Genomic DNA, 26,247 nt, shown 5'->3' on the forward strand with positions numbered 1-26,247 from the left:
ACTCAACACATTTTATTTTACGGTTATATGGCGTCAGACATATGGCTAAGGACCACACAGATTTTGAGAGGAAACCCGCTGTCGCCACTATATGGGCTACTCTTCCGATTAGCAGCAAGGGATCTTTTATTTGCGCTTCCCACAGGCAGGATAGCACAAACCATGGCCTTTGTTGAACCAATTATGGATCACTGGTCGGTGCAAGTGGTTTACACCTACCCATTGAGCCTTGCGGAGCACTCACTCAGTGTTTGGAGTCGGTATCTGGATTAAAAATCCCATGCCTCGACTGGGATCCGAACCCAGTACCTACCAGCCTGTAGATCGATGGCCTGCCACGAACACGTGTACAGGACGGTCCATAAATATCAAGTTTCAACCCACAACTTCTTTAATCGCAACATAATCCGGTCCAGCATAATAAAACTGGCCCATGATGACACACACACACACACACACACACACACACACACACACACACACACACACACACACACACACACACACACACACGTGAAACACACACGCCCACATACACACTTTATTACAGGTAAACAAGTAAATTCCCAATAATGAAACTTATGCTAATTATATTGACACATTGAGACACCTTGTTGCATCAGTATTTGTCACTCCGAAACGATTTGTCACCCAAGCGAGGCTGACAAATTATGTAGTGACTGTACCTTTCTTGTAGATTATGAATATCAAAGTTTACTTAACACATTTATATTTATGGTTGTATTGCGTTAGAAAGGATCAAAGTTCCTCGGCAGACCCACTGGATTTTATTGCCCCATCCAGTGCTACACAACTGGTATGAAAGCCGTGTTATGTGCTATCTTGTCTGTGGAGAGGTGCATATAAAAGATCCCTTGCTGCTGAGGGAAGAATGTAAAAGATTTTCTTTTAAGATAACCAATAGCCAATGATTAATCGCTCAATGTCGTATAGTTGTGTTTCTAAAGAAAACAAACTTTAAATTTAATATAACGTTCAGAAATGTGGTTAATAACCAAACATAAATGAGAAAGAACATCCACTGCCTCAATTCCATGCGCTACGTTAAAAACTTATACCATTTCATGTTTACGAAACAAATGAGTCCATTTGTTTTTGTAAATCTTTGTAGATCGTATAACGTATGTGTAATCTGACTCATGAATGGAAACATTATAGGAATGAAAGTTCCGGACATGGCAAGCAACCAACCAAACGTCGTGATTTTTAAGCCAGCCAATCAGTGGCTGTGGAAGCAATCTGCACACTGAGCAGAGATCGAAAAAAATATTACCCCGTATATTTGAGCCCATGTGGGTAATAAAATAAAATACATGAGCGAATATATTATAATTCACGTAGACTGCAGTTATGAAGTATTTTACTTTCAGTCGCAACAGTTTGCTGCGTAGCTATCGTTTCGTTAGTCATCCGTACATAATTCAATCTGTGTGGCAATGACATAAAACATGTCCCAAGGTGATGCACACTGGGTTCCTTTGTGATGCACACTCGGTTCATTTCCTATATACGTTTCAGATGAGATCGCATTCTAAATGAAATGGTTGCGTATGTATTGGGCACGGAATATTCCGACGGCAATGTCATTTCATTTGATGACACAAGGTTAGGGTCTCCACGAGTACTCGAGTACTTGGGCACGGGTCTCTAATACCCGTACAAGGTGGAATATAATAAACTATAATACAATGGACAATGTAGGACAATAATTTCAGCTGTAGATAATCAACGATATAAGTTACACAATATCCTACCTGCAGCGTATCAATCGACTTAAACACCACGGATATAAACACTACAACACCGCACCCTTAACGTGAATCAGAAAAAAAATGGGGGTCAAGACTACCCTAGTTTCACACACAATTTTAATACCTTTTTTACAGGTACCCCATACATGTTTCAAGCACAAGGCTAATTTGTTTTATTCAATGTTACATTATGCATTTTCTGGGTGGGAGACCGCTTCAAGAAATTGGTTTCAATTGCAGACATTTCATTTCAAGACCATACATTGTGGTACTAGATTGCATATATGTTTTGCCTAGATGAAACTATATTTTTTTACAATCAACACATTCACTCTATAAAAAGCTGTGTGCACAACTTTGATCCAGCCGGAAGTTATTTTGTTTAGTACTATCTCTAAAAACGTTTGTGTTTTGTTTAAGGACACTACTAGAGCATATTTATTTATTAATCATCGGGTGAAGGGGGCGGGACGTAGCCCCGTGGTACAGCGCTCGCTTCATGCGCGGTCGGTTTGGGATCGATCCCCGTCGGGGGCCCACTGGACTATTTCTGGTTCTAGCCAGTGCACCACGACTGATATATCAAAGGCCGTGGTATGTGCTATCCTGTCTGTGGGTTGACGCATATAAAAGATCCTTTGCTACAAATGGGGAAATGTAGCGGGTTTTCTCTCTAAGACTATATGTCAAAATTACCAAATGTTTGACATCCAATAGCCGATGAATAATATATCAATGTGATCTAGTGGTGTTGTTACACAAAACTAACTTTTTATTAATCATCGGCTACTGGTAATTTTAACGTATACTCTTAGACGAAATCCGCAAATGATCTTTTATATGCCCCAGTACTCTGGCATTCGAAAGCTAAATGGACCATTTGGACAATTATGATCATTCTCTCTTGTAAGAGAGCAATTAAAACTGTCCAAATGTCCGTCTAGCTGTCGTGGAGCACTGGTTAGAACGATAAAAGAAAACCTTCAACGAGTCTGCACTGAAGGCGATCGATCCTACAACCTATCCCAGCTCAAGAAAGTGTCGTACTACTGTCTTATTTCCCATTCCAACCAGTGATCCATAACCCATCCCATCTCAAGAAAGTGTCGTACTACTGTGTTATTTCCCATTCCAACCAGTGATCCATAACCCATCCCATCTCAAGAAAGTGTCGTACTACTGTGTTATTTCCCATTCCAACCAGTTATCCACAACCCATCCTATCTCTAGAAAACACCATACTATTGTGTTATTTCCCATTCCAACCAGTGATCCACAACCCATCCCATCTCTAGAAAATGCCATACTACTGTGTTATTTCCCATTCCAACCAGTGATCCACAACCCATCCCATCTCAGTAAAGTCCCACACTACTGTAATTTCCCATCCCACCCACGACAGGTATATTAGCTCATCATTACGTGCTGTCCACTTGCGCATAAAACGTTCTCCACATTCTCCATGGATTGCACAGAAAACGTGGGTATATTTAATGATTGTACGTTCTCCTCTTCTGCCTTGGTCCATCCTTCCTCGCCATGGTGCCGCCTCCCTCGTCATGGTGCCTCCTCCCTCGCCTTGGTACCCTAATTTTTTTCCATTACATTTTCCATATAGCCAAGGCAATTTTTATTACTTCGACTCAATCTAATTAAAATTAGCTCCACTATTACATGTGGATCTAACACCAGCCAGTTGGAGCTCATGTCCACCAATCAAAACCTTACTTGCAGAATCCTGCCGGTGATTTAAAAATAATTTGAAAACATTCCGAATTATCCTGAGGGTTTACATGTTTCGTGTGAATTACGAATGCCTTAAAACATGTTTTATTTTATAAAATAAATAATTTGTAATGTAAAATTGAAGACTGATAACCCACCCCATACGTATTGGTATGGTTCGCTGTACTGCGGCCACTAAAATAGATTCGCCCGATATTTTTAGAATTTGTATGCTCCCAAATAACGTTATAAAAGGCGAAGTGTGATTGGTCAATATTTAAATTATTATTTACAGACGAAATGTTACCTGGACATTGGGGACTACGCAGTGTTGTTAGTTTTAAATCACTGGCAGGATTCTGCAAGTAAGGTTTTGATTGGTGGACATGAGCTCCAACTGGCTGGTGTTAGATCCACATGTAATAGTGGAGCTAATTTTAATTAGATTGACTTCGACTTTGACCTCATAAATATATATATATGATAAGAAAAGCTCCCGTTGTTATCTTGTCGTTGTAAAATACCCAGTGTACAATCATTCCTATTATGACCGGCCTCAGTGGCGTCGTGGTTAGGCCATCGGTCTACAGGCTGTAGGTGTAAACCACTTGCACCGACCAGTGATCCATAACTGGTTCAACAAAGGCCATGGTTTGCGCTATCCTGCCTTTGGGAAGCGCAAATAAAAGATCCCTTGCTGCCTGTCGTAAAAGAGTAGCCTATGTGGCGACAGCGGGTTTCCTCTAAAACACAGTGTCAGAATGACCATATGTTGGACGTCCAATAGCCGATGATAAGATAAAAAAATCAATGTGCTCTAGTGGCGTCGTTAAATAAAACAAATTTTACTCTCTTTTTTCCCCTATTATGCTGAGTGTTCCGGCCTGAGAGTAATGAAATAAAGTTACAAAGTTCCAGTGCAACATCTTCACCATAAATATAAAATTGCAATCCATTAACATGTATTTTGTTATAAAAATAAAAAAATACAACATTAATCGGCAACTTCGCGAATAATTTAGTTCATCTCTACTTAAAACCAGCCCTATAACAACGTATTTAGAAATCGTCTAGCCCTAGGGTCCGACAGATTAATTTAGCCCCGTGAAAAACCTAGCTACTTCAGTCTAGTAGGCAAGAATGTCATTTCTAAGACTAAGATTTAATTTCAACCTCAAACCAATCTATGACAATTTACGTCACACATTAAAGGGAAACTAAACTCAAACATGAACCTTATGTGTTGGAAAGATGCATACCCGGACCACCAACACATACCCGGACCACCAAGACATACCCGGACCACCAACACATACCCGGACCACTAGCATATACCCGGACCACTAACATATACCCGGACCACCAACACATACTAACACTTTAAGAAACTGACACGTTTATATAGAGTTAATAAAAACCCGTAATTATTCCTGCTAACTGGGGGTAGCCATTTTCTTTTCTATTCGTTGCGTCCGGTACTCTAGCTTGGGGCGAAGTGATGTCAGCTCCTACCAGTATGTACAGTGTAAATAAACGTAGTAATTTACGACAAGGCGCTTCGCTTTCATCAACCTGACTTGTAAAACAACATACATGACTTGATAATATAATGAACTATTTAACTAAATATATTTCGATTTGCATTAATAGAACGAAATGAGGTTGTAGTATTTTGATCTCTTAAAAAAATCCAAAGAAAAAATGCATACTATTAGGCCTATTAATAATAGCCGTCACATTTAACCGTTTTATTAATTAAATATAATAATATACTTGTTGATATTAAGCAATAATGTGCATTATATATCGTTGAATATTCACACCAGTCCATTAGCCTTGGGCGAACATTCGTTTAAATCGACCTCCAGGATATAAGATGATCAGAGGAAAGTACCAAAGAATGACATAAAACACCATCGAATAATATTTGTATTCTTTTATTTGGCAGAACACATATTTAATGCAGTAATTGAAGAAGTAATTTTTGTGTTTGCAAGTCTATTTTGAAGTTATTCCAACAAATTTAAGGTCGTGATTAAACAGTTTGTTTATGAGCACTCGTGTAGTTAACAGTCTCCACGAACACAGGTCGATGCCGATTGGCTCCATTTGAGACCGGAAGCACAGCTCATTTCGTACAGTCGGCCATTGACACACCTGTTGTACTTGTGACAGTCGCTGTTGGCATAGTAACCAGTGCTTCGTCCGGTACAGAAATGTCCTGAAATTAAATATTGTGTTAAGTCTTCAAAATAATTATGGATAAAATATGCCCTGGACCCAGGCACTGGTAACATTTATGGACCTAGACCAAGTCATGGCGATGGACTGCTTGGCGTGGACCTGCCTGAACTGTAAATTGATATGGGGATGTCGTTTTAGTTTACAGTTGTTAAAAACACAATCATTTTTTCTCGTTTATTTTATTGTTGTTGTTTAAAAATTACTATAATATTAGTTTTTTCATTTTTAACATTTTAGATATTTAGTGGAACCTTCAAGGGCCATTTTAGATAGGCCACGATCCGTGCTTATACAAGTTTTGGAGTCCAGACTCAATCTATAATGACGTCACATGCAAGCAAGTTGTATGGCGTTGTCATGACATTAAAGTCACATACTCTATTAGAGTCATCAGTCTAGACTCTAAACGTTCTATAAGCACCAGGCCAGTCCCAAGTTCAGCCACAAATGTTTTGCTAACATTCACGGACTATTTGATTGGTTCCTGAAGTGGTAATTCGGTTTGCTGTATAGCGTATAAATCAGTCCAGCGAAAGTTAGCGACAAGCGGTTGACAGAACGTACACCAGATCTTTCACATTGTAGGATGAGTTATCATGTTCCGCTATCTGTTTCTCAGGAGGATAGTCACATATATAATGTTTGTACATCTGAATACTATAGGCGTTTTTTATCAAGTGCATCCCTTTCCATAGACAAAATTTTGTCACCCCCCCCCCCCTCCCGTTTAGTACCTGGAGTTGCTGTAGTTGCTACTGTCGTCTGTTCTTCGTGGATACAGGTCTGTGAGTCCTGCGACCACCTCGTGTCAGCAGGACAGCTGTGGAGGGCGGCCCGCCCATTTGCACACTGGTAGAATCGTTGGTCGTTATCTGGGTGGCTCAGGTAGGTGACGGTGTCCTTGGGGCAACGGTCTGGACAAAGAAGGAAACAGAATGATTGGTTAAAGTCTAACCTCTGAAAGTGAATTCTAAGTTTGGTTAATCTACAAACTTGTAACACTTCTGGGTATACGGTTGTAATGGAGTAAAACAAGCCTTTGTGTCGTTGAAGCGAAGAAATACCTTTACAAAGTATGTTATGCCCATAACCGTTATTTCTGAGAGGTATGTGCGTTTTTAAAAATATCAAAAATACATTTCGTTGTATTGGAAACACCACGATGATCAAAAACTAGATTTAAAACAAATATAAACGTCTTTTCCGACTACAGCTTATTTACGGCGCATTTACGCTCGTACCGCTAACTCGTATACGTCATTACACTTTAGTGGGCACACCGACCAATGAAAACTACCAAAACTAATCGCTCTATGACGTATACGTCTGGCTCGTCATCGTCGATCAGCCAGTCAGTTTGTTTAATATTGAACTGCTAATTGTGGGATGTCGCTATGTGATACAACATATACATATATACCACCGTGTTTTCCTCGTATCCACTCCAACCCTTTTCCTGTCCTGGACGGAGGAGCCGGCTTGGGCCGACACCTGCGCCCATGAAAGGCGTGCGCTACAACAGCTTGTTCTGAATGTGCACGTTAAAGCCTCCAGTGGCCGAGTACTAAGTACAACACTACTTACCTCCGCACGCCTCTTCATTACATGTGACGAACTGATCCTCGCTGTCCGCCCCCTCGCACTCCGCCCCTCCGTACTGGGGAGTGGGGTTGGTGCAGTCCCGTTCTCTGTGTTGTTTCTTGGTCGCGTTGCCGCACAGCACGGGGCATTCGTCATAGTCCGTCCACTCCGTGAACTCCGTCCAGCCGCCGTCAACTACAACGACAACGTCTTCATGTAAACAAGACACAATGAGAGCATTTTTCAGTCAAGGTAGCACATGGTAACATTGCCTTACGAGTCTGTCTGTTTATCTGTCTGTCATCAGTTTGTCTGTCTGTCACTATGCCAGTCTGTATGTTTGTAGACCTAACTACCTTCTTCACTGCCTGCCTGCCTGCCTGCCCCCCCCCCCCTCTCTCTCTCTCTCTCTCTCTCTCTCTCTCTCTCTCTCTCTCTCTCTCTCTCTCTCTCTCTCTCTCTCTCTCTCTCTCTCTCTCTCCAGCTCTCAATCTATCTATTAATCAAAATATCTTTATTACCTTTGAAACAAACTCAAATAGTAAAATTATCAACATACAAATTTAACATAGACTGCAATACTGCACGATATTCATTATGATGACCAACATTATTCGTTATGTTGATACACTAGAAGCTCCTATTAGTGTTGATCACACTGTGTCTCACTTGGACAGTGCTGTGTGTTGCATTCCCTCTCCTCGCTATCCTCGGTTTCGCCCTCACATTCTGCGCCACCGAAAGCAGGAGCTGGGTTGGTGCACGTCCGATACCGGGATCTGGCCTGTGATCCGCCTCCACACGACACAGAGCAGGTGGACCAGTCATCCCAGCGCGTATAGTCAGTCCAGCCGCCATCAACTGAAAACCGAATACCAAATATAGTTTGAGTATTTATATTCTTCTATACTAGACTGCTACCATCAACCGAAAACAGAATACCAAATATAGTTTGAGTATTTATATACTTCTATACTATACTGCTACCATCAACTGAAAGTAGAATCCCAAATATGGTTTGAGTATTTATATACTTCTATACTATACTGCTACCATCCACTGAAAACAGAATACCAAATATAGTTTGATTATTTATATACTTCTATACTATACTGCTACCATCAACTGAAAACAGAATACCAAATGTAGTTTGAGTATTTATATACTTCTATACTGCCGACAAAAATAGGACTAATCGGGCGTATCCTTCCCTTAATATTTTACCATGAACAACACCACCATCATCATCATAATTATCATCATCAGCATTATCATCATCATCATAATTGTTGTCGTCGTCATCAACAACAGTAATGCAACCTTGGTCCGCAAGGTTTTTTTGTTGTTGTTTTTGTTGTGTGTTTTTTTTGTTTTTTTTTGTTTGGGTTTGGGTTTTTTGGTCCGCAAGTTAATTTAATGCAGTCAAACTATTAAATTATATTTTATATTGAAAATGCTTGTTTCAGTGTCAGACAAATTCCTGAATACCTTGGACCATGCGTACCATACACCTTGACGTCTGATTCATGGAAATGGGGGGGGGGGGGGGGGGGGGGCAGAGGAGCTAGACAATGGAATATTTTTATGAGAAAGGCTGAATCTTTAGAGAACAATACTCCGATGCATTGGTATGATGGGATTGTGTTGCAAAACATTATGTCGAGTTATGTGCTTGTTAGTACATACATGGTTGGTTTGCTACTGGAGCACCTTAAACTACTGATGTCAAATTCCTTCCGACCACCCCATCCCTTGTAAAATACCACCTCATCCACACTCAGTGACCCAACAGGTTGCACAGTGGACTCACTAGGACAAGGCTGTGGGTTGCAGCTCTTGGAATCGACTTCAGTGTCACTGCCCTGGCAGTCGGCGCCGCCATAGGCTGGTGGAGGGTTAGTGCAGGTTCTAGACCGAGACCTGGACTGGGTTCCCCCAGCACACGATACCGAACATGTCGTCCATTCCGTCCAGTCCTCATACTCGCTCCAGCCACCGTCCACTGCAAGTCAAGCAACAAACTCTTCCAATATGCGTCGTCCAGGAAACTGAACTTTAAAATTTCGTTTGATATTCAGTTTAAAAAAATACATCCATTCCCTGCAACTATTTCCCATCGACTTCGGTTCCTGTGTGCAATATCGGTATGTTTTGAAGCAGACGTTATTGTCGGCTATACAATATGAATAATTTTTTCCCAACTAGACAGAAAGATATTTTAAATAATTAATTTATCCTAGTTTAAGTCTTCTTTCAAGCCATAATGCAGGCGTTTTACTATATATTTTTGGTTGTTGTTGCAGTTTACAATATTATAATATGTATTAAAAAATAGCTGAACAGAATACCAAACGTGCATGAATAATAGTGAAGCTATTCGGTAGGAGTAGCCTATGGTACACACAAAATTGATGTATTTAAAAATGCGTTGAGATGTAGCTTAACATATATTCCGTTCCTACTGGATTTACACCAATGGACTGTGAATCAACGAACATATCTTAGATGCAGTTTAGTCTAAGAGAAATATTTTTATCGCATAGATGAGCACAGATATTATTTTCAAGAGACCAGCGGTATGCGTGTTGTCTTACCTGGACAAGGATTCGGGTTGCAGGCTCTATCTTCTTGCCAACTCGCCAGCCCAGAGCACGACCGGCCATTACACGATGGTGTCGGGTTGTTACAGCCTCGATTCAGAGTTCGTGTCTGAACCCCACCCCCGCACGAGGTGCTGCATTCTCCCCAGCTACCATAAGTGGTTGCACTCCATCCGCCATTGACTGCAAATTGCAAATAATGAATGACAACATTTGTTTAACTAACTTACCTTTAACAACACCTTGTGCTATAGTAAACTGATACCATACACCCTGATATATTACCTGGACAACACAGTCATGCACCCTGGTATCATATATGGATTACAGAATCATACTCCCTGATATCATATCTGAACAATGGAATCATACACCCTGATATCATACCTGGACAACAGAATCATACACCTTGATATCATACCTGGACTACAGTCATACACCCCGATATTATACCTGGACAACACAGTTATACACCCTGATATCATACTTGGACAACACTTGGATAACATTTGTTTAACTATCTTACCTTTAACAACACCTGGTGCTATAGTGAACTGACACCATACACCCTGATATATTACCTGGAAACACATTCATACACCCTCATATCATACCTGGATAACAGAACCATACACCCTGATATCATATCTGGACAACACAGTTATACACCCTGATATCATATCTGGACAACACAGTCATACACCCTGATATCATATCTCAACAACAGAATCATACACCCTGATATCATATCTCGACAACAGACTCATACACCCTGATATCATACCTGGACAGCAGTCATACACCCCGATATTATACCTGGACAACACATTCATACACCCTGATATCATATCTGGATTACAGAACTATACACCCTGATATCATACCTGGACAACAGAATCACACACCCTGATATCATACCTGGACAGCAGTCATACACCCCGATATTATACCTGGACAATACAGTTATACACCCTGATATCATACCTGGACAACACTGGCTGTTACATCTCCTGGTCTCGGTCCAGGAAGCTGATCCGGAGCAGACGCGTCCTCTACACGATGGTCTCGGGTTGGTGCACGACCTCGAAACAGTGCGAGTTTGTGATCCTCCGCCGCAACTCACAGAACACGTTCCAAACGAGCCGTATCTGGTGGAACTCCATCCGCCATTCACTGATCACAATTACATTACCGGCATTTTAGTCAGAGAGAGAGAGAGAGAGAGAGAGAGAGAGAGAGAGAGAGAGAGAGAGAGAGAGAGAGAGAGAGAGAGAGAGAGAGAGAGAGAGAGATAGTGAGGGAAAGTGAGAGAAAGTGGGAAAGTGAGACAAATAGAAAGAAAGAAAAGAGAGTGAGAGAGAATAAAATAAAGACAGTGAGTGTCAGACAAAGAAAGTGAGAGAAAGAGTGAAAGCAGAAAAAGAATGAAAGAGAGAATTAGAGAGAGAGAAAAAGTAAGATAGATAGAGAGAGAGAGAGAGGGGGGGGGGAGAGAGAGAGAGAGAGAGAGAGACAGACAGAGACAGAGAGAGTGTGAGAGAGACATGAGTTAATGAGCAGCTAAGTTTACCACAAAGCGAGGTGAAAGCACTGCTGTTTTCTTAGTTGAATGATGAAACATCCACGAATGAACATCATGGGCGTCGATCGGTGGGGGACAGGGGGGACGCGTCCCCCTCACTTTTCAACGCCGGGGGACAATCTATATAAGTGTCTCCCCCCCCCCCCCCCCACACACACACACACTTTTTCGTTTAGCAAAAGCAACAACAACAACAACACCAACAAAAATAACAGCAGCAACAACAAAAAACAAACAAAAATTAAAACTTTAACCACTAAAGTGTAGCTTTATGATTTTCATTGACATTCCTCTCTCTCTCTCTCTCTCTCTCTCTCTCTCTCTCTCTCTCTCTCTCTCTCTCTCTCTCTCTCTCTCTCTCTCTCTCTCACACACACACACACACACACACACACACACTAACACGTCCCCCCCCACACACTTTTAAAGCCGGATTGACGCCCATGATGAACATTACCCACACTCAAAGTAAAAAATGTGGACATTGTACTGAGATATTCTAACAAAATAACTATTATTCTTTTGTTTTAGCAAACAAGATGAGCTCCATTCCATTTCAGTATTTAACAGTAGTTAAAATATAGAAATATGTTTAAAGAAAATCCATCTGTTAGTTTGAAACAATTGCCATATTTTAATTTATGAAGTGTCGTTTGCAAAAAAAAAAAAATAATAATAATTCGTTACCTGGGCAACAGCCAGTGTTACATCTTCGTGATTCTCGCGTCGTTGTCCTGGCTCCACCACATGACGAGCTGCAGCGCACATACTTTGTCCTGTACTGTAGACCGCCGCCACACGGAGCGGTGCACGATCCCCACCCTCCGTACGACACAGATGGCGCTGGCAACAAAATGAGTTGTATTAAAGGTACACACTCCTCTTACAGCAGATTGCTGAAAACTTTTGTAATATCTTGCCTAGCATATTCATTCGTATAATCTTGTTTGATACAAGTTAAAGTGTGTTTTGTGTAACAACACAACTAGGACACAGTGATTTATTTAATCATAGGTTATTAGATCTGAAACATTTGGTAATTTGAAGAAACCAGCTACATTTTTGCATTAGTAGCAAGGGATCTTTTATATGCACCATTCCCACAGACAGGATTGCACATACCACGGTCTTTGATATATCAGTCGTGTTGCGCTGACTGGAACGAGAAATAGCCCAATGGGCCCACCGAAGGGGATCGTCCTAGACTGATCGACCATTAGGCGTTCGCTTTACCACCGAGCTACGTCCCCCACCGCCTGGTTGATAAAATGTATATACAAGTTTTAGACTTAGACTTCATGTGACTGTGGGGCGGGACGTAGCCTATTGGTAAAGCGTTCGCTTGACGCGCGGTCGGTCTAGGATCGACTCCGTCGGTGGGCCTATTGGGCTATTTCTCATTCCAGCCAGTGCACCAAACTGAAAGTTTGTTGTGTTTAACTACACCACTAGAGCACAACAGTGCACCACGACTGGTATATCAAAGACCGTGGTATGTGTTATCCTGTCTGTGGGGTGATGCATATAAAAGACCTCTAGGACTATATGTAAAAATTACCAAATGTTTTACATCCAATAGCCGATGATTAATAAATCAATGTGCTCTAGTGGTGTCGTTAAAGGGACATTCTTGAGTTTCCTGGAATTTATAAGATGTTATCGACTAACAGATACTTTTTAACGATTGTAATTATATATCAAATATATTTTTCTGCATAAAATATTAGTGGCTGTATATTAAACGTGTTTTTTTCGTACGTATGAAATTATTTGAAGACAACTTCCAGTTTGGGCTTCTTGGAAATATTAATACGACCAAAAACACATTGAATATATAGACACTGATATTCTAAACAAGCAAATATAATTAATATGTAAGTTTAATCGTAGAAGTATTTTATTAGTCGGAAACATCTTACAATGCAGCAAACTCAGGAATGTCCCTTTAAAGAAAACAAACTAACTTTCTGATGTGACTGTTTGGCATGAGCCTGATGTTTGATATAGCCTTGTATAGTCAGTCTGCTCAAAACGGAACCAATGATTTGGCATATAAATATAAACTATAAACAATATATTATTAAATTGTAAACCCATACCGACTCATAACACTTTTTAACAAAAATATATATATATGTAAATAAAAAAGGTTCTTAATAAATTGCTATTATAGGTCGAACTGCGAATGCTTTACCTTGGCTGTTCCACCAATTAATTGTCATCATACCTATATCATGAAAGGAGATTTACCCTTTGCAATTTGATGGTAATTTGTAAAGAAACGTTTTATTTACACTGAAATGTTTTTCAATTTTATTTTATTTTATTTGAGTTTGTATGGTTTTAAAACTTAGTAAGTCGTTTACTGAAAAATGTTTCTCTTTATTCAATAAGGAGTTATATGCCAATTCATATGTTCCTTTTTGACAGAAACGGAGTATAGGAATGCATCGGATTAATACCGGCTTTTTGTAACTGCCTGTTAGAACTATGTGGTTCTGATTTCTTGAATGTTTGGCAGTTCACGACACCAATACTGATCATGAACATAAACATTTCCTCGTCTCGATTTAAAATTTAGGATTGCTAAGTGATTATTCACTTACGACTATATTTTAGTTTAAGCAAAAATACCATAAAATGCTGTATGAAGGCAAAGTACTTTTATAATCAATGTTTTATCAAATCTACTATTTTACAAACCCAACAGATTAAATACGTTTAAATAGAAACAAACAAACAAACAATCGACTTGATGCACAGCTAATTCGGGATCTTACCTGGGCAAGTGCGTTGTTCGTTTCTGTAGCAAGTGTAGGTGTATGACCTGCAGATAACAAAACAACGTTATTATTGTACACAGGTCCAACGGGCGTACTTTCTTGTAAAGATACTGATAAAATATACAGCAAGAGAGAGAGAGAGAGAGGAGAGAGAGAGAGAGAGAGAGAGAGAGAGAGAGAGAGAGAGAGAGAGAGAGAGAGACAGACAGACAGACAGACAGACAGACAGACAAAGAGAGAATGACGTGCATATTAAAGGGGGAGGGCAGACGGACATGGCACAGTGGTAAAGCGTTCGTCTGATGTGTCGTCAGTCTGGGCTCGATCCCGGTCAGTGGGCCCATTCGGCTATTTCTCGCCCCAGCCAGTGCACCACGACTGTTATATAAAAGGCTGTGCTGTCATGTCTGTTGGACAGTGCGTATAAAAGATCCCTTGTTAGTAACGGATATATGTATCGGGTTTCCTCTCTAATACTAGCATACCATATGTTTGACATCCAATAGCCGATGGGTTCTAGTGGCGTCGTTAAACAAAACAAACTTTAAAATGTCTCTACCTGCGACATCTACTCCAGCCAAACATTCCACATCGCTGGTTGCGATATCCCGTGCATCTGTTGGCGCGACGGTAGGTGTAGGTTCTGGGACACCTAGCAAAACCAAGAACCAGACAAGCAAACAGTTTAAAATATAATCATATAAATACATGTATTATACGGACAATACTATATGAGTGGCTGTTAGATACCGTTTATTTTATGAGTTGTTTTAAAACGTATCTAATCAGCGAATGCGAGTGGGATACGTTTTTTTTAACAACCGGTTTTGTTGTTAGATAAATTGTATTTAACGGACCCGAATGTAGTATTATATTTCTTACATATATTCAAAAAACAAATGTAAATAGAGAATAATACATGAATGGCCGTTAGATACCACTTATCTTACAAGGAGTTGTTTTAAAATGTATCTAACGAGCGAAAGCGAGTTTCATACGTTTTTAAACAACGAGTTGTAACATAAATGGTATCTAACGCACACGAATGTATTATTCTATTTCTTACATATCCTCAAAAAACATGTTTTAAGCAAATTTTAACAACTTTTTACAGCCCTTGGACTTACGCGTCACAGACAAATGACTGTCAGGTTAACTATACGTCACAGTGTAATCGATTTCGATCGTGCTGTTTTTTCATTTGATATATGGCCAAAATAACGAATGATATTCTCACCAACGGATGTGTAAGAAACGTCTTTTTCAACTAAAATGCATTTACGGCCTCAGCGCTAGACGTTATCGTATGCGTCTCAGTGTAATCTGTTTCAGGAAAATATGAAAAATACATTTCGTGACACCAGGATGACAAAAACACTTCATATGTACGGAAATTAATAATTTAGACAAGAAAATGTCAGTAATGGTTAATTTCAGTTAAAAACACGGGTAAACTAGTGAAAACAAAAACATCACGGTAGTGTTTAAAAACTACGGACTGTCACTATAATTTGGAACCTTATTTATTATTTTTAAGTTAAAAATGAATCTACTTTTATTATATATTGTATTGCAAATCACAAGTTACCAGTCGAAGTTGGAGGATGAGACAATATTCCTCAATATAAATGTTCTTTATTTCATGATTATGATGATTATGATGATGATGATGATGATGATGATAGTGTTGATGATATCGTACGGTGTAATCTTTTCTCCAAAGCAAGAAACATACATATTCCAAAATAATATTGTCAAATACAAAATATTGTTAAATATCGTGAGCTATTTTTATAGTACGAATGCTAAGTTACTAAATAACATATGTAAATATCTGAACTGTGTTTTAAAAACATTTAAATCCCCGTGCAAATCCATTTATTTATTTATTTATTTATTTATTAAAGGAACATTCCTGAGTTTGCTGCAATTGTTAAGATGTTATCGACTAACAGAGACTTTTTGACGACTGTAATTACATATCAAATATATTTTTTTCTGCATAAAATATTAGTGGCTGTATATTAAACGTGTTTCTGAGCGTTCTAATATTTGTACTAGGTTAAATTTAATTTTATTTCCTAAAAAGGATTTTTTCGTGCGTACGAAATTATTTGAAGACAAAATCCAGTTTGGGATTCTTACAAATATTAAGACGACCAGAAATACATTGAATATACAGACACTTATAATCTAAACAAAATATTTAATATGCAAGTTTAATCGTAGAAATATTTTATTAGTCGGAAACATCTTACAATGCAGCAAACTTAGGAATGTCCCTTTAAATATGTATTGTTCAATGTCATGCAATAGCAGTTATTTGCTCATGTATCATGTTATGTTATCCGAGTTAAATACAGTTTTATTCAGTTCATGGAGTTCGTTTCATGCAATTCAAATAAAGTATTCGCAATACCAGCAATTACGTTTGAAGTGTTTACATATTTTTCACAAGCCATAAAAGTGAAACCTGACAGACTCACAGAGAGCTTGGGTGGTCCTCTCCAGTATTAGATCCTAGTTACGTCAGGTGATCATAAAATATCGATAACAACACAATAACTGATCAAACAATATATAAACAGTATATACAGGAGTGGTACAAGCTGATACAATACCTTTTGAGAGTAATGGTTATTATTTACGATCTTTTGAAATGTCAAGTTGTGTGCACCAAAATTTGTTACTTATGATATTGTTGCATGTCATGGGGACCTAGGCTTAATGATTCCGCCACGAAATTCGGAACTGAATCCAATGGAACTGTAACCAGGTTAAAGGACACGTAACTTGCCATAACAACGTTAAGACGACTACTGTAACGAGGGAACCGTCACTCGCTTTGAACTATCACACCTACAAATGTCTCTGATGGTGATAAAAAAAAATGAAGATATTCTCCTTCAGCAAGTAAAGCGATGACAAAATGAATACAATATCCCCCTCCCAATCTCCCTAGCATACGAACTCTTTAACACTGAACTAACATTGTTCCCACGACTCACCAGTCATTATCAAACAACGTATAAAGTGAACAACTATAAATGTGTATTATTAACCATGAACAAGCAATATAAACCATTTAAAATTGATTTCAGTGCATATTAAAATATATATTGGATACTATCCTAAGAGAATCAGCGGATCCAGCTTGTTTAAATTCCGAACCGCATAATGTTGCAATAGTTGAACCATAAAAATATTACTAGACTCACAGTAAGTGGGGCAGGTCTATTGGACCCTCTAAATATATAAGTCACAGTTATACAACTGAACTGTCAAAATCTCACTTATATACAACTGAACTGTCAAAATCTCACTTATATACAACTGAACTGTCAAAATCTCACTTATATACAACTGAACTGTCAAAATCTCACTTATATACAACTGAACTGTCAAAATCTCACTTATATGCCTACCTTTTAATCACTTCACGGTGTTAATACACCAAAACGCCCAAAAGTATTTATTTTACATAAAATTATGTGTACAAAATATACACCAATTTCTCTTGAATTCGGTTTTACAATCGTTTCTTAAATATAGATCAAACGTCAATGCCTGCCTATATGAAGATCAAAACGATCGTTGTTTTGACACACACTGTTGAATGATGCTTTTGTTGTGAAAATAACTTAGGAACTGACAATAGAAAGAACTGGCATTCACAATAGACAGAAATTTGTTTAAAACTGGAACAACTAAACTTTGTGTCTTTTAAATGAAGGATTATATATGAAATTTGTTGGGTTTTGTTTTTGTTTGTATGAGTATGTAAAAAACACACTATTCAGTACGAATTCAGTTTAATATAGGCAAATAACTTACTATTTAACAAAACAAAACAAAAGAAACAACAACATAAAAACAAAACAAAACAAAATAAAACAATTTGCAATCTTACCCACCATCAATTATTAATAACAATGTAAGATGATAGAATTAAACAAAACACTTTAGATACTTACGTGGAGAGGACGGTCGCAATAGCAAGACAGAAGACTACGAGTGACAGGGAAAGACAACCCATCTTGTTCTACTGAAGTCGTTCTGGGGTCTGGCTTGTCCGGGGTGTCGCCTCGGTTAAATACCACCATCTCGATATCAAAGTCAACACGATTAATCGTCTCCATATCAGGGTAGAAACTAGTGTGGTGAAAGGTTGGGTCCTTTTGGTGATAGAAATTATTTTTTTGTTTCTGGCGTGTTATACTAATATGATTTTTACATGATATTTCGTCCTCAGTATAATTGAACAATATATGAATAAAACACTTACGGTTCTTTATTATTATTATTATCGGCCTCGGTGGCGTCGTGGTTAGGCCATCGGTCTACAGGCTGGTAAGTACTGTGTTCGGATCCCAGTTGAGGCATGGGATTTTTAATCCACATGCCGACTCCAAACTGCACCGATCAGTGATCCATAACTGGTTCAACAAAGGCCATGGTTTGTGCTATCCTGCCTGTGGCAAGCGCAAATAACAGGTCCCTTGCTGCCTGTCGTAAAAGAGTAGCCTATGTGGCGACAGCGGATTTCCTCTAAAAAAACAGTGTCAGAATGACCATATGTTTGATGTCCAATGATAAGATAGTAGCGTCGTTAAATAAAACAAACTTCTTTATTATTATTATTATTATTATTATTATTATTATTATATAAACATCCGTGTGTGTATTCAGACATACCTTTGTTTAGGAAGTGGTAGCAAGGTTTGTATCACTAATACAGGGAATTTGAAAAGTGGCAGTCCTCCTAGAGACGGAGTTGGAACCATATATCATGGTCAAGATCTTGTAGACAGAGCACCTGACACTGAGCCATGGCTGCATACGCTCGCGATTCTGTCATAGCTTCTGTTGGAATCCGTTTTGTACACAAATACAGTATTTAATACTGATTATTATAAATGTCATGTCTTATTTTTTGCTACCATACAGAAACATCTAATGGTAGACAGTTGCATGTGCGCCCGGAAAAGATACTCCTTGTTTTCGTCAGCCATTCAGAAGACAAGTAATCACTGATGGAATTGTATTGGAAATAAGGAATCTCAATGATGGGAAACTGAAATACGATACTTCTGAGGGTTTGTGTATTTAAATCAGAACCATAATGTATTATATACCCATATGGACAACCAATAAAACAATCTTGATATTCCGAGATTATATAGATAACATATCTAACTCACCATGGAGTGCTATCTGACAACCAATAAAACAATCTTGATATTCCGAGATTATATAGATAACATATCTAACTCCCTACCCATAGATGACATATCTACCTCACTACCAATAGATAACATATCTAAATCACTACCCATAGATGACATATTTAACTCACTAGCCATAGATAAAATATCTAACTCACTAGCCATAGATGACATATCTAACTCACTAGCCATAGATGACATATCTAACTCACTAGCCATAGATAACATATCTAACTCACTAGCCATAGATAACATATCTTACTCATTAGCCATATATGACATATCTAACTCACTAGCCATAGATAACATATCTAACTCACTACCCATAGATGACAAATTTAACTCACTAGCCATGGAAGACATATCTAACTCACTAGCCATAGATGACATATCTAACTCATTAGCCATATATGACATATCTAACTCACTAGCCATAGATAACATATCTAACTCACTACCCATAGATGACAAATCTAACTCACTAGCCATGGAAGACATATCTAACTCACTAGCCATAGATGACATATCTAACTCACTACCCATAGACGACATATCTAACTCACTAGCCATAGATAACATATCTAACTCACTAGCCGTAGATAACATATCTAACTCACTAGCCATAGATAAAATATATTTCTCACTACTCATAAAGTATCTAACTCGCTACCCATAGATAACATATCTAACTCACTACCGTAACTAACTAGCCATAGATAACATATCTAACTCACTACCCATAGATAACATATCTACCTCACTAGCCATAGATAACATATCTACCTCACTAGCCATAGATGACATATCTAACTCACTAGCCATAGATGACATATCTAACTCACTAGCCATAGATGACATATCTAACTCACTAGCCATAGATAACATATCTAACTCACTAGCCATAGATAAAATATATTTCTCACTACTCATAAAGTATCTAACTCGCTACCCATAGATAACATATCTAACTCACTACCGTAACTAACTAGCCATAGATAACATATCTAACTCACTACCCATAGATAACATATCTAACTCACTAGCCATAGATAACATATCTAACTCACTACCCATAGATAACATATCTAACTCACTAGCCATAGATAACATATCTAACTCACTAGCCATAGATAAATATATTTCTCACTACTCATAGATAAAGTATCTAACTCACTACCCATAGAAAAGATATCTAACTCAGTAGCCATATGTAACATATCTAACTCACTAGCCATAGATAACATATCTAACTCACTAGCCATAAATAACATATCTAACTCACTACCCATAGATAAAATATCGTTCTCACTAGCCATAGATAAAATATCCATCCCACTACCCCGAGTAAACTGTTGACCTGACCCTGTTAACATGTTTATTACCCTATTTGTTCTGGATATGGAAATTAATAATAACATGAAACCAGACAGAATCAACGATCAGCGGGTTAGATATGTGCATATTGCAGTATACATTATGAGATAATACCCACCAGGTGTATGACAATAGTACTTAAGCACAGGTAAACAGTAAGGGTTTTATTTTACCTCTAGTATTATATAACAAATACGAGTCGTACCGAGGAGATCCTCTACTGCACAATACAGAGTGGAATGGACGCTTGGTGTTTAGTACCTCGTCTATAGAAGAACAACCACTCCCGATTCGTACCGAGGAGATTCTCTACTGCACAATACAGAGTGGAATGGACGCTTGGTGTTTAGTACCTCGTCTATAGAAGAACAACCACTCCCGATTCGTACCGAGGAGATCCTATACTGGGCAATACACACTTTCTGCACCGCTTAGAGGACTGCCACTCCCAGTTTACTAAATCAAAACAAGTTCAGGGAAGAACTCATTGAAATAAATATTTGATGACATGCACTCATGAATCACTGTTAAAACAGTGATGACAATAGATATGCGCGAAAGGTGAGCACATCACATTTTAAAACTAAAACGGATATAAGCAAGATATCAGCACACACAGATACGTTTTGTACCTATAAACTATCTCCAAAATGGGGATTCATACGACATTTAAAAGATTTAAGGACTATTTTGCCAAATGCTAATTCGACTCTGCATTATACAGTGATGTGGGACGAGGAGTAGCCCAGTGGTACAGCGCTCGCTTGATGCGCGGTCGGTCTAGGATCGATCCCCGTCGGTAGGCCCAATGGGCTATTTCTCGCTCCAGCAGTGCACCACGACTGGTTAATCAAGGTCGTGGTATGTGCTATCTTGTATATGGGTTGATGCATATAAAAGACCCATGCTGCTAATCGAAAAGAGTAGCCCAGGAAGTGGCGACAGCGGGTTTCCTCTCTCTATATATCTGTGTGGTCCTTAACCATATGTCCGACGCCATATAACCGTAAATGAAATGTGTTGAGTGCGTCGTTTAATAAAACATTTTTTGTTCTTTCTTTATACAGCGATGCAGCCCTGACCATGTAATAGGGTTTTGTCGTTCCGATTTAAAAGAAACCTGTCATTTGTTGCAATTACATAGTTTCTTGTCGTATGCTATGTCGGTTTCAACCTCTAGAGTACTCAGCATGCCAACTGTTCATTACATTAAATAGTAACGTTTTGCGGTCATTCACGACATCATGTACATTTCTCTATTTTCTATTATGCTTGTCCCGGAAAGGGTTTAACGGTTAGAGAAAGGCTGAGTAGGGCCTTACACATTCCCAATAACCCTCACTGGGATATCAACCCAGGACCTATATTTCTGCCCCTCTCTCTCTCTCTCTCTCTCTCTCTCTCTCTCTCTCTCTCTCTCTCTCTCTCTCTCTCTCTCTCTCTCTCTCTCTCTCTCTCTCTCTCTCTGTGTGTGTGTGTGTGTGTGTGTGTGTGTGTGTGTGTGTGTGTGTGTGTTATCAGTTGAAACCACAGTAGGTAAAACACTAAACAACCCTTGTTTATAGCATTCAATTCCTTTCTTCATTGTAATAATTTATACGGCTATATTGTAAGGGTGTATTTCCTTATCATAAGGACAGAATACTAGAGCAGTTGAGAGAGAAAACATATGAGAAAATATGAAATCGGATTTTAAATGGATTAATAATATTATTTGCAACGGTCCGTCAAAATCTCCCTACAGCACCTCACGGAAATGTCTTATTGAACAGAATACTAGCAGTGATTGAATTACAGGTAAATAGCGTTGCCAAACACTTCTGTCTCAATTGTCTTCCCTTATCATGAGTTGTTTAGCTAATATTTACTTTTGTTCTTAGTTCTTAAGCTTACCTCAACAGTTTTTCAGTTTGGTATTTCAGGCTTATGACGTGAGTGGGTTGAGTAAATAACATTAATATGCTGTACTTGCTGGTGACATATGGATGAGGTTATCTTAGATACACGCACGCGAGACGAGTACAATAGTAAATAAAGTTCTCCTCTGTTCTGCAGATCAGATGTTTGTTAACAGTATTGGATAACTAATACGTCTTAATCCAGTTAGAACATAATGTGTGTTGTAAAATAATAATAATAATAATAATAATAATAATAATAATAATAATTATTATTATTATTATTATTATTATTATTATAGAAATAGTAATAGCAGCAGCAACAGCAGCAGCAGTAGTAGTGGTAGTAGTGCTAGTAGTAGTAGTGTTAGTGGTAGCGGTAGCTGTGGCGGTGGCGGTGGCGGTAGCAGTGGTAGTGGCAGTCGTAGTGGTGGCGGTGGCAGTGGTAGTGGCAGTCGTAGTGGTAGTGGTGGTGGTGGTGGTAGCAGTGGTAGTAGCAGTCGTAGTGGTGGTGGTGGCGGTGGCGGTGGCGGTGGCAGTGGCAGCGGCAGTGGTAGTATTAGCAGTAGTAGTAGTAGTAGTAGTAGTAGTAGTAGTAGTAGTAGTAGGTAGTAGTAGTAGTAGTAGTAGTAGTAGTCCCCTGCGCGTGCTGTAACCTCACCGTGGTGCAGGGGTGTAACATTCTCTTTCAGAATGGCCAATACAGCACAAAATTGAAGTTTTGAGTAAAAGTCCGTATCTATCTGTGATATTTGTATTTCTGCACAGTTCTTTACACTGTGTTTTTATTTAAATCTCGAATTTTTATATTGATGTGATCATCACTTTATTTGTTTGCATTACCATACTTTGACACTCAATAGCCGATGTATTTTTCGTGCTGGGGTGTCGTTAAACATTCATTCATTCGTTCATTCATTCATTCATTCATTTAGTAGTAGTAGTAGTAGTAGTAGTAGTAGTAGTAGTAGTAGTAGTAGTAGTAGTAGTAGTAGTAGTAGTAGTAGTAGTAGTAGTAGTAGTAGTAATAATAGTAGTAGTAGTAGAAATTAACTTTGTGTTGTAATGTAAATGTCAGTAACATGATACATACGTGATGTGTGAAGTTTAGTCGAGAGCGCCAACTGCTTGTACGAAGTCTGCTACATTTTCCCATGAGTAGCAAAATATATTTTATATGCACTATCCCAGACAGGATAGCACATACCACGACCTCTGTGGTCTTAACATCAACATCAGTTATTCCGTAAAGTATTTCTGATTTTTTTCCCGGATTTCTTAGATGGTTTCGCTGGTTTAGATTGACATATAAAGTGAGTGAGTGAGTAAAAGTTTTACACGTGCGTATATACCACGAAGGTTTCACGCACGCCTGTCACGGGCTTAATCTCTGACTTTCGCCAGTGACTAAGTCCGGGCCAGGAGGGGGGAGGGGTACGTTTGAGGTGGGCGGAATTTGGAATAAAATTTTTAGTGGTCGGTCAAAGACCTAAGTCCTAAAATCCTAACGACATTCTACACTTCTACACATGTCCGGACTAAGAATTTAAAACCAAAAGTTTTTGACTGCTCGGCCTAAAAGGTTTTAAGGTGATTTGAGCAATTGATCGGGCACCAAAGTAAAATGCGTTGGACTATTTATAAAAAAATAAACATAAGAATTTTGAGCCGCGGCCGAACATTTTTAAAGTCCAACTAAGCCCAAAAAAAGAAAATGGAGGTTGGTGTCTACTTTGGCGAGCCTGAAGATTCCCGGAGTAGAGGCAGGAGATGTTGGCGTCGTAGCAAAGTACGCACTACAGCACCGTAGTCGGGGCCGCAGACCGCCCGGATCATCTTGTGGATGTTCTTGTTGTCCAACTTGGCCGGAAGTATGACTTGGCGGTAGGTCTTGTCCCTCTGGTGCGTCACGACTACGGTGTCATGAGTTCCAAACATCTTGTTGTGGAGTTCGTATTTGCTGCCGTCCTCCAGGGATCTCCAGTCTGTGTTGAGGTGGCTGCCTCGTAGCTGCGTCGGGTCAGTCGTGTCCCCCTGCATGTACTGGTGAAATTGTTTATTCAGTCCGTTCACAGCGACGGTCCATTCGGACTCTTCAGGGGAGCGACTACCGGGGCTGGTCTCTCGGCCTTGGCTGGCCGGTCGGTCGGTGATGTTGCCTTCCTTTTTTCTCCAACGGTGGTCGATCGGGCCGATGGCGAGGCGACTGGCTGTACCGGAGATACCGGCCAGTTCTTCCTGGGCCATGTGACGGTCGGTGATGGAGGGTCGTTGGGCGTCTCACACACCGCAGTGTTGAGCTCGTCCAGTTCGGTGGCCGACGGTTCCCTTGGGGCTGGTCGCGTCGTCTCAGGTTGGACTGGGGGCGGCGTCGCAGAAGGGACCGCCACTGGCGGTTGAGCCGCCAGCTTAGATCCCCCCCGTGCCGCTCCTGGCGCAGGTTTCCTCTTCCTCCACTTCCGATTCCTTGTCGGTGAGATCGCGTCCCCGTACACCAAGGTCACGGAAGCCCGTGACCCGGTGTGCGTGACGCGATACTCACTCAGCTTTCCAAAACTGGCGAGCAGTCCCCCCAGGTGGGGGGGGGGGGGGGTAAGTCAAGAGCGCAGCTAACCACGTCTACTCTCATCGCGAGTTGAGTTGAAAGTCCACATATAAAGTGGCTCAGATTAACACAAATGACCCATAAACCATCATTACGTACGTACCTCTGACCTGTTCAAAGAAATTGACCTCCATTATTACTCTTTGTTGCTTTTACTTGTTCAGTGTACCAGGAACCACCATACAAAAAATTAAATAAATGTTACAAGTAATAAACAACAACAACGACAGGCTATGTAAGGCACCCTATTGTAGGTTTGAGAAGGCGTCTCATGAGCTATGTTCTCGAGAGCAGTTGTGTCAGTAGTTTATCTGGAACTGCTGTTGTTGAATGAGGTGCGTTTTTATTCTTTATGTATATTTACATGACGAACAGAGAACATACCATTTACCCAGTAGCCGATGTGTATTTTTGTGCTGAGGTGTCGTTAAACATTCATTCATTCATTCATTCATTCACAGATAGCATAGGCTTGTGGCTGCAGTTTCACTTTTGAACGGGCAGGATGTAGTCTAGTTTTAAAACACTAACATGATGCGCGATTAGTCTAGGCTCGATCCCCGTTAATGGGCCCATTGGGCTATATCTCGTTACAACCAGTGCACCACAACTGGTATATCAAAGGCCATGGTATGTGCTATCCTGTGTGTTTATATAAAAATCTCCTTGCTACTAATGTCAAAATGTAGCGGGATTCCTCTCTATGACTATATGTCAAAATTACCAAATGGTTGACATCCAATAGCCGATGATTAATAGAGCAATGTGCTCTAGTGGTGTCGTTAAACACACTTCATTCAAGAGGGAAACATCTAGAGTGCAGTATAGTATTTGTATTCTGCTATGAATGACTGTTAT

General features: G+C 39.5%; 1 protein-coding gene across 2 annotated transcripts; it reads right to left on the bottom strand.

Moving 5' to 3' along the window:
- Positions 1 to 5,418: 5,418 nt before the first annotated feature.
- Positions 5,419 to 18,376, bottom strand: LOC121367535 (coadhesin-like). Of its 2 annotated transcripts, XM_041491765.1 has the most exons (11): positions 18,262 to 18,376; positions 14,847 to 14,939; positions 14,285 to 14,331; positions 12,192 to 12,347; positions 10,907 to 11,095; positions 9,917 to 10,105; positions 9,133 to 9,324; positions 7,992 to 8,183; positions 7,326 to 7,517; positions 6,476 to 6,655; positions 5,419 to 5,718 (listed from the first exon to the last, which is right to left on the bottom strand). In XM_041491765.1, the coding sequence occupies exons 1-11, from the start codon at positions 18,321 to 18,323 to the stop codon at positions 5,564 to 5,566; spliced, it is 1,647 nt and encodes a 548-aa protein (XP_041347699.1). In that variant the 5' UTR covers positions 18,324 to 18,376; the 3' UTR covers positions 5,419 to 5,563. The 2 variants fall into 2 exon arrangements, with proteins under 2 accessions (XP_041347699.1, XP_041347701.1); XM_041491767.1 differs by lacking the exon at positions 10,907 to 11,095.
- Between the last annotated feature and the right edge of the window lie 7,871 nt (positions 18,377 to 26,247).

This window comes from Gigantopelta aegis, chromosome 3, assembly GCF_016097555.1.
Source record: "Gigantopelta aegis isolate Gae_Host chromosome 3, Gae_host_genome, whole genome shotgun sequence".
NCBI lineage: Eukaryota > Metazoa > Mollusca > Gastropoda > Neomphalida > Peltospiridae > Gigantopelta > Gigantopelta aegis.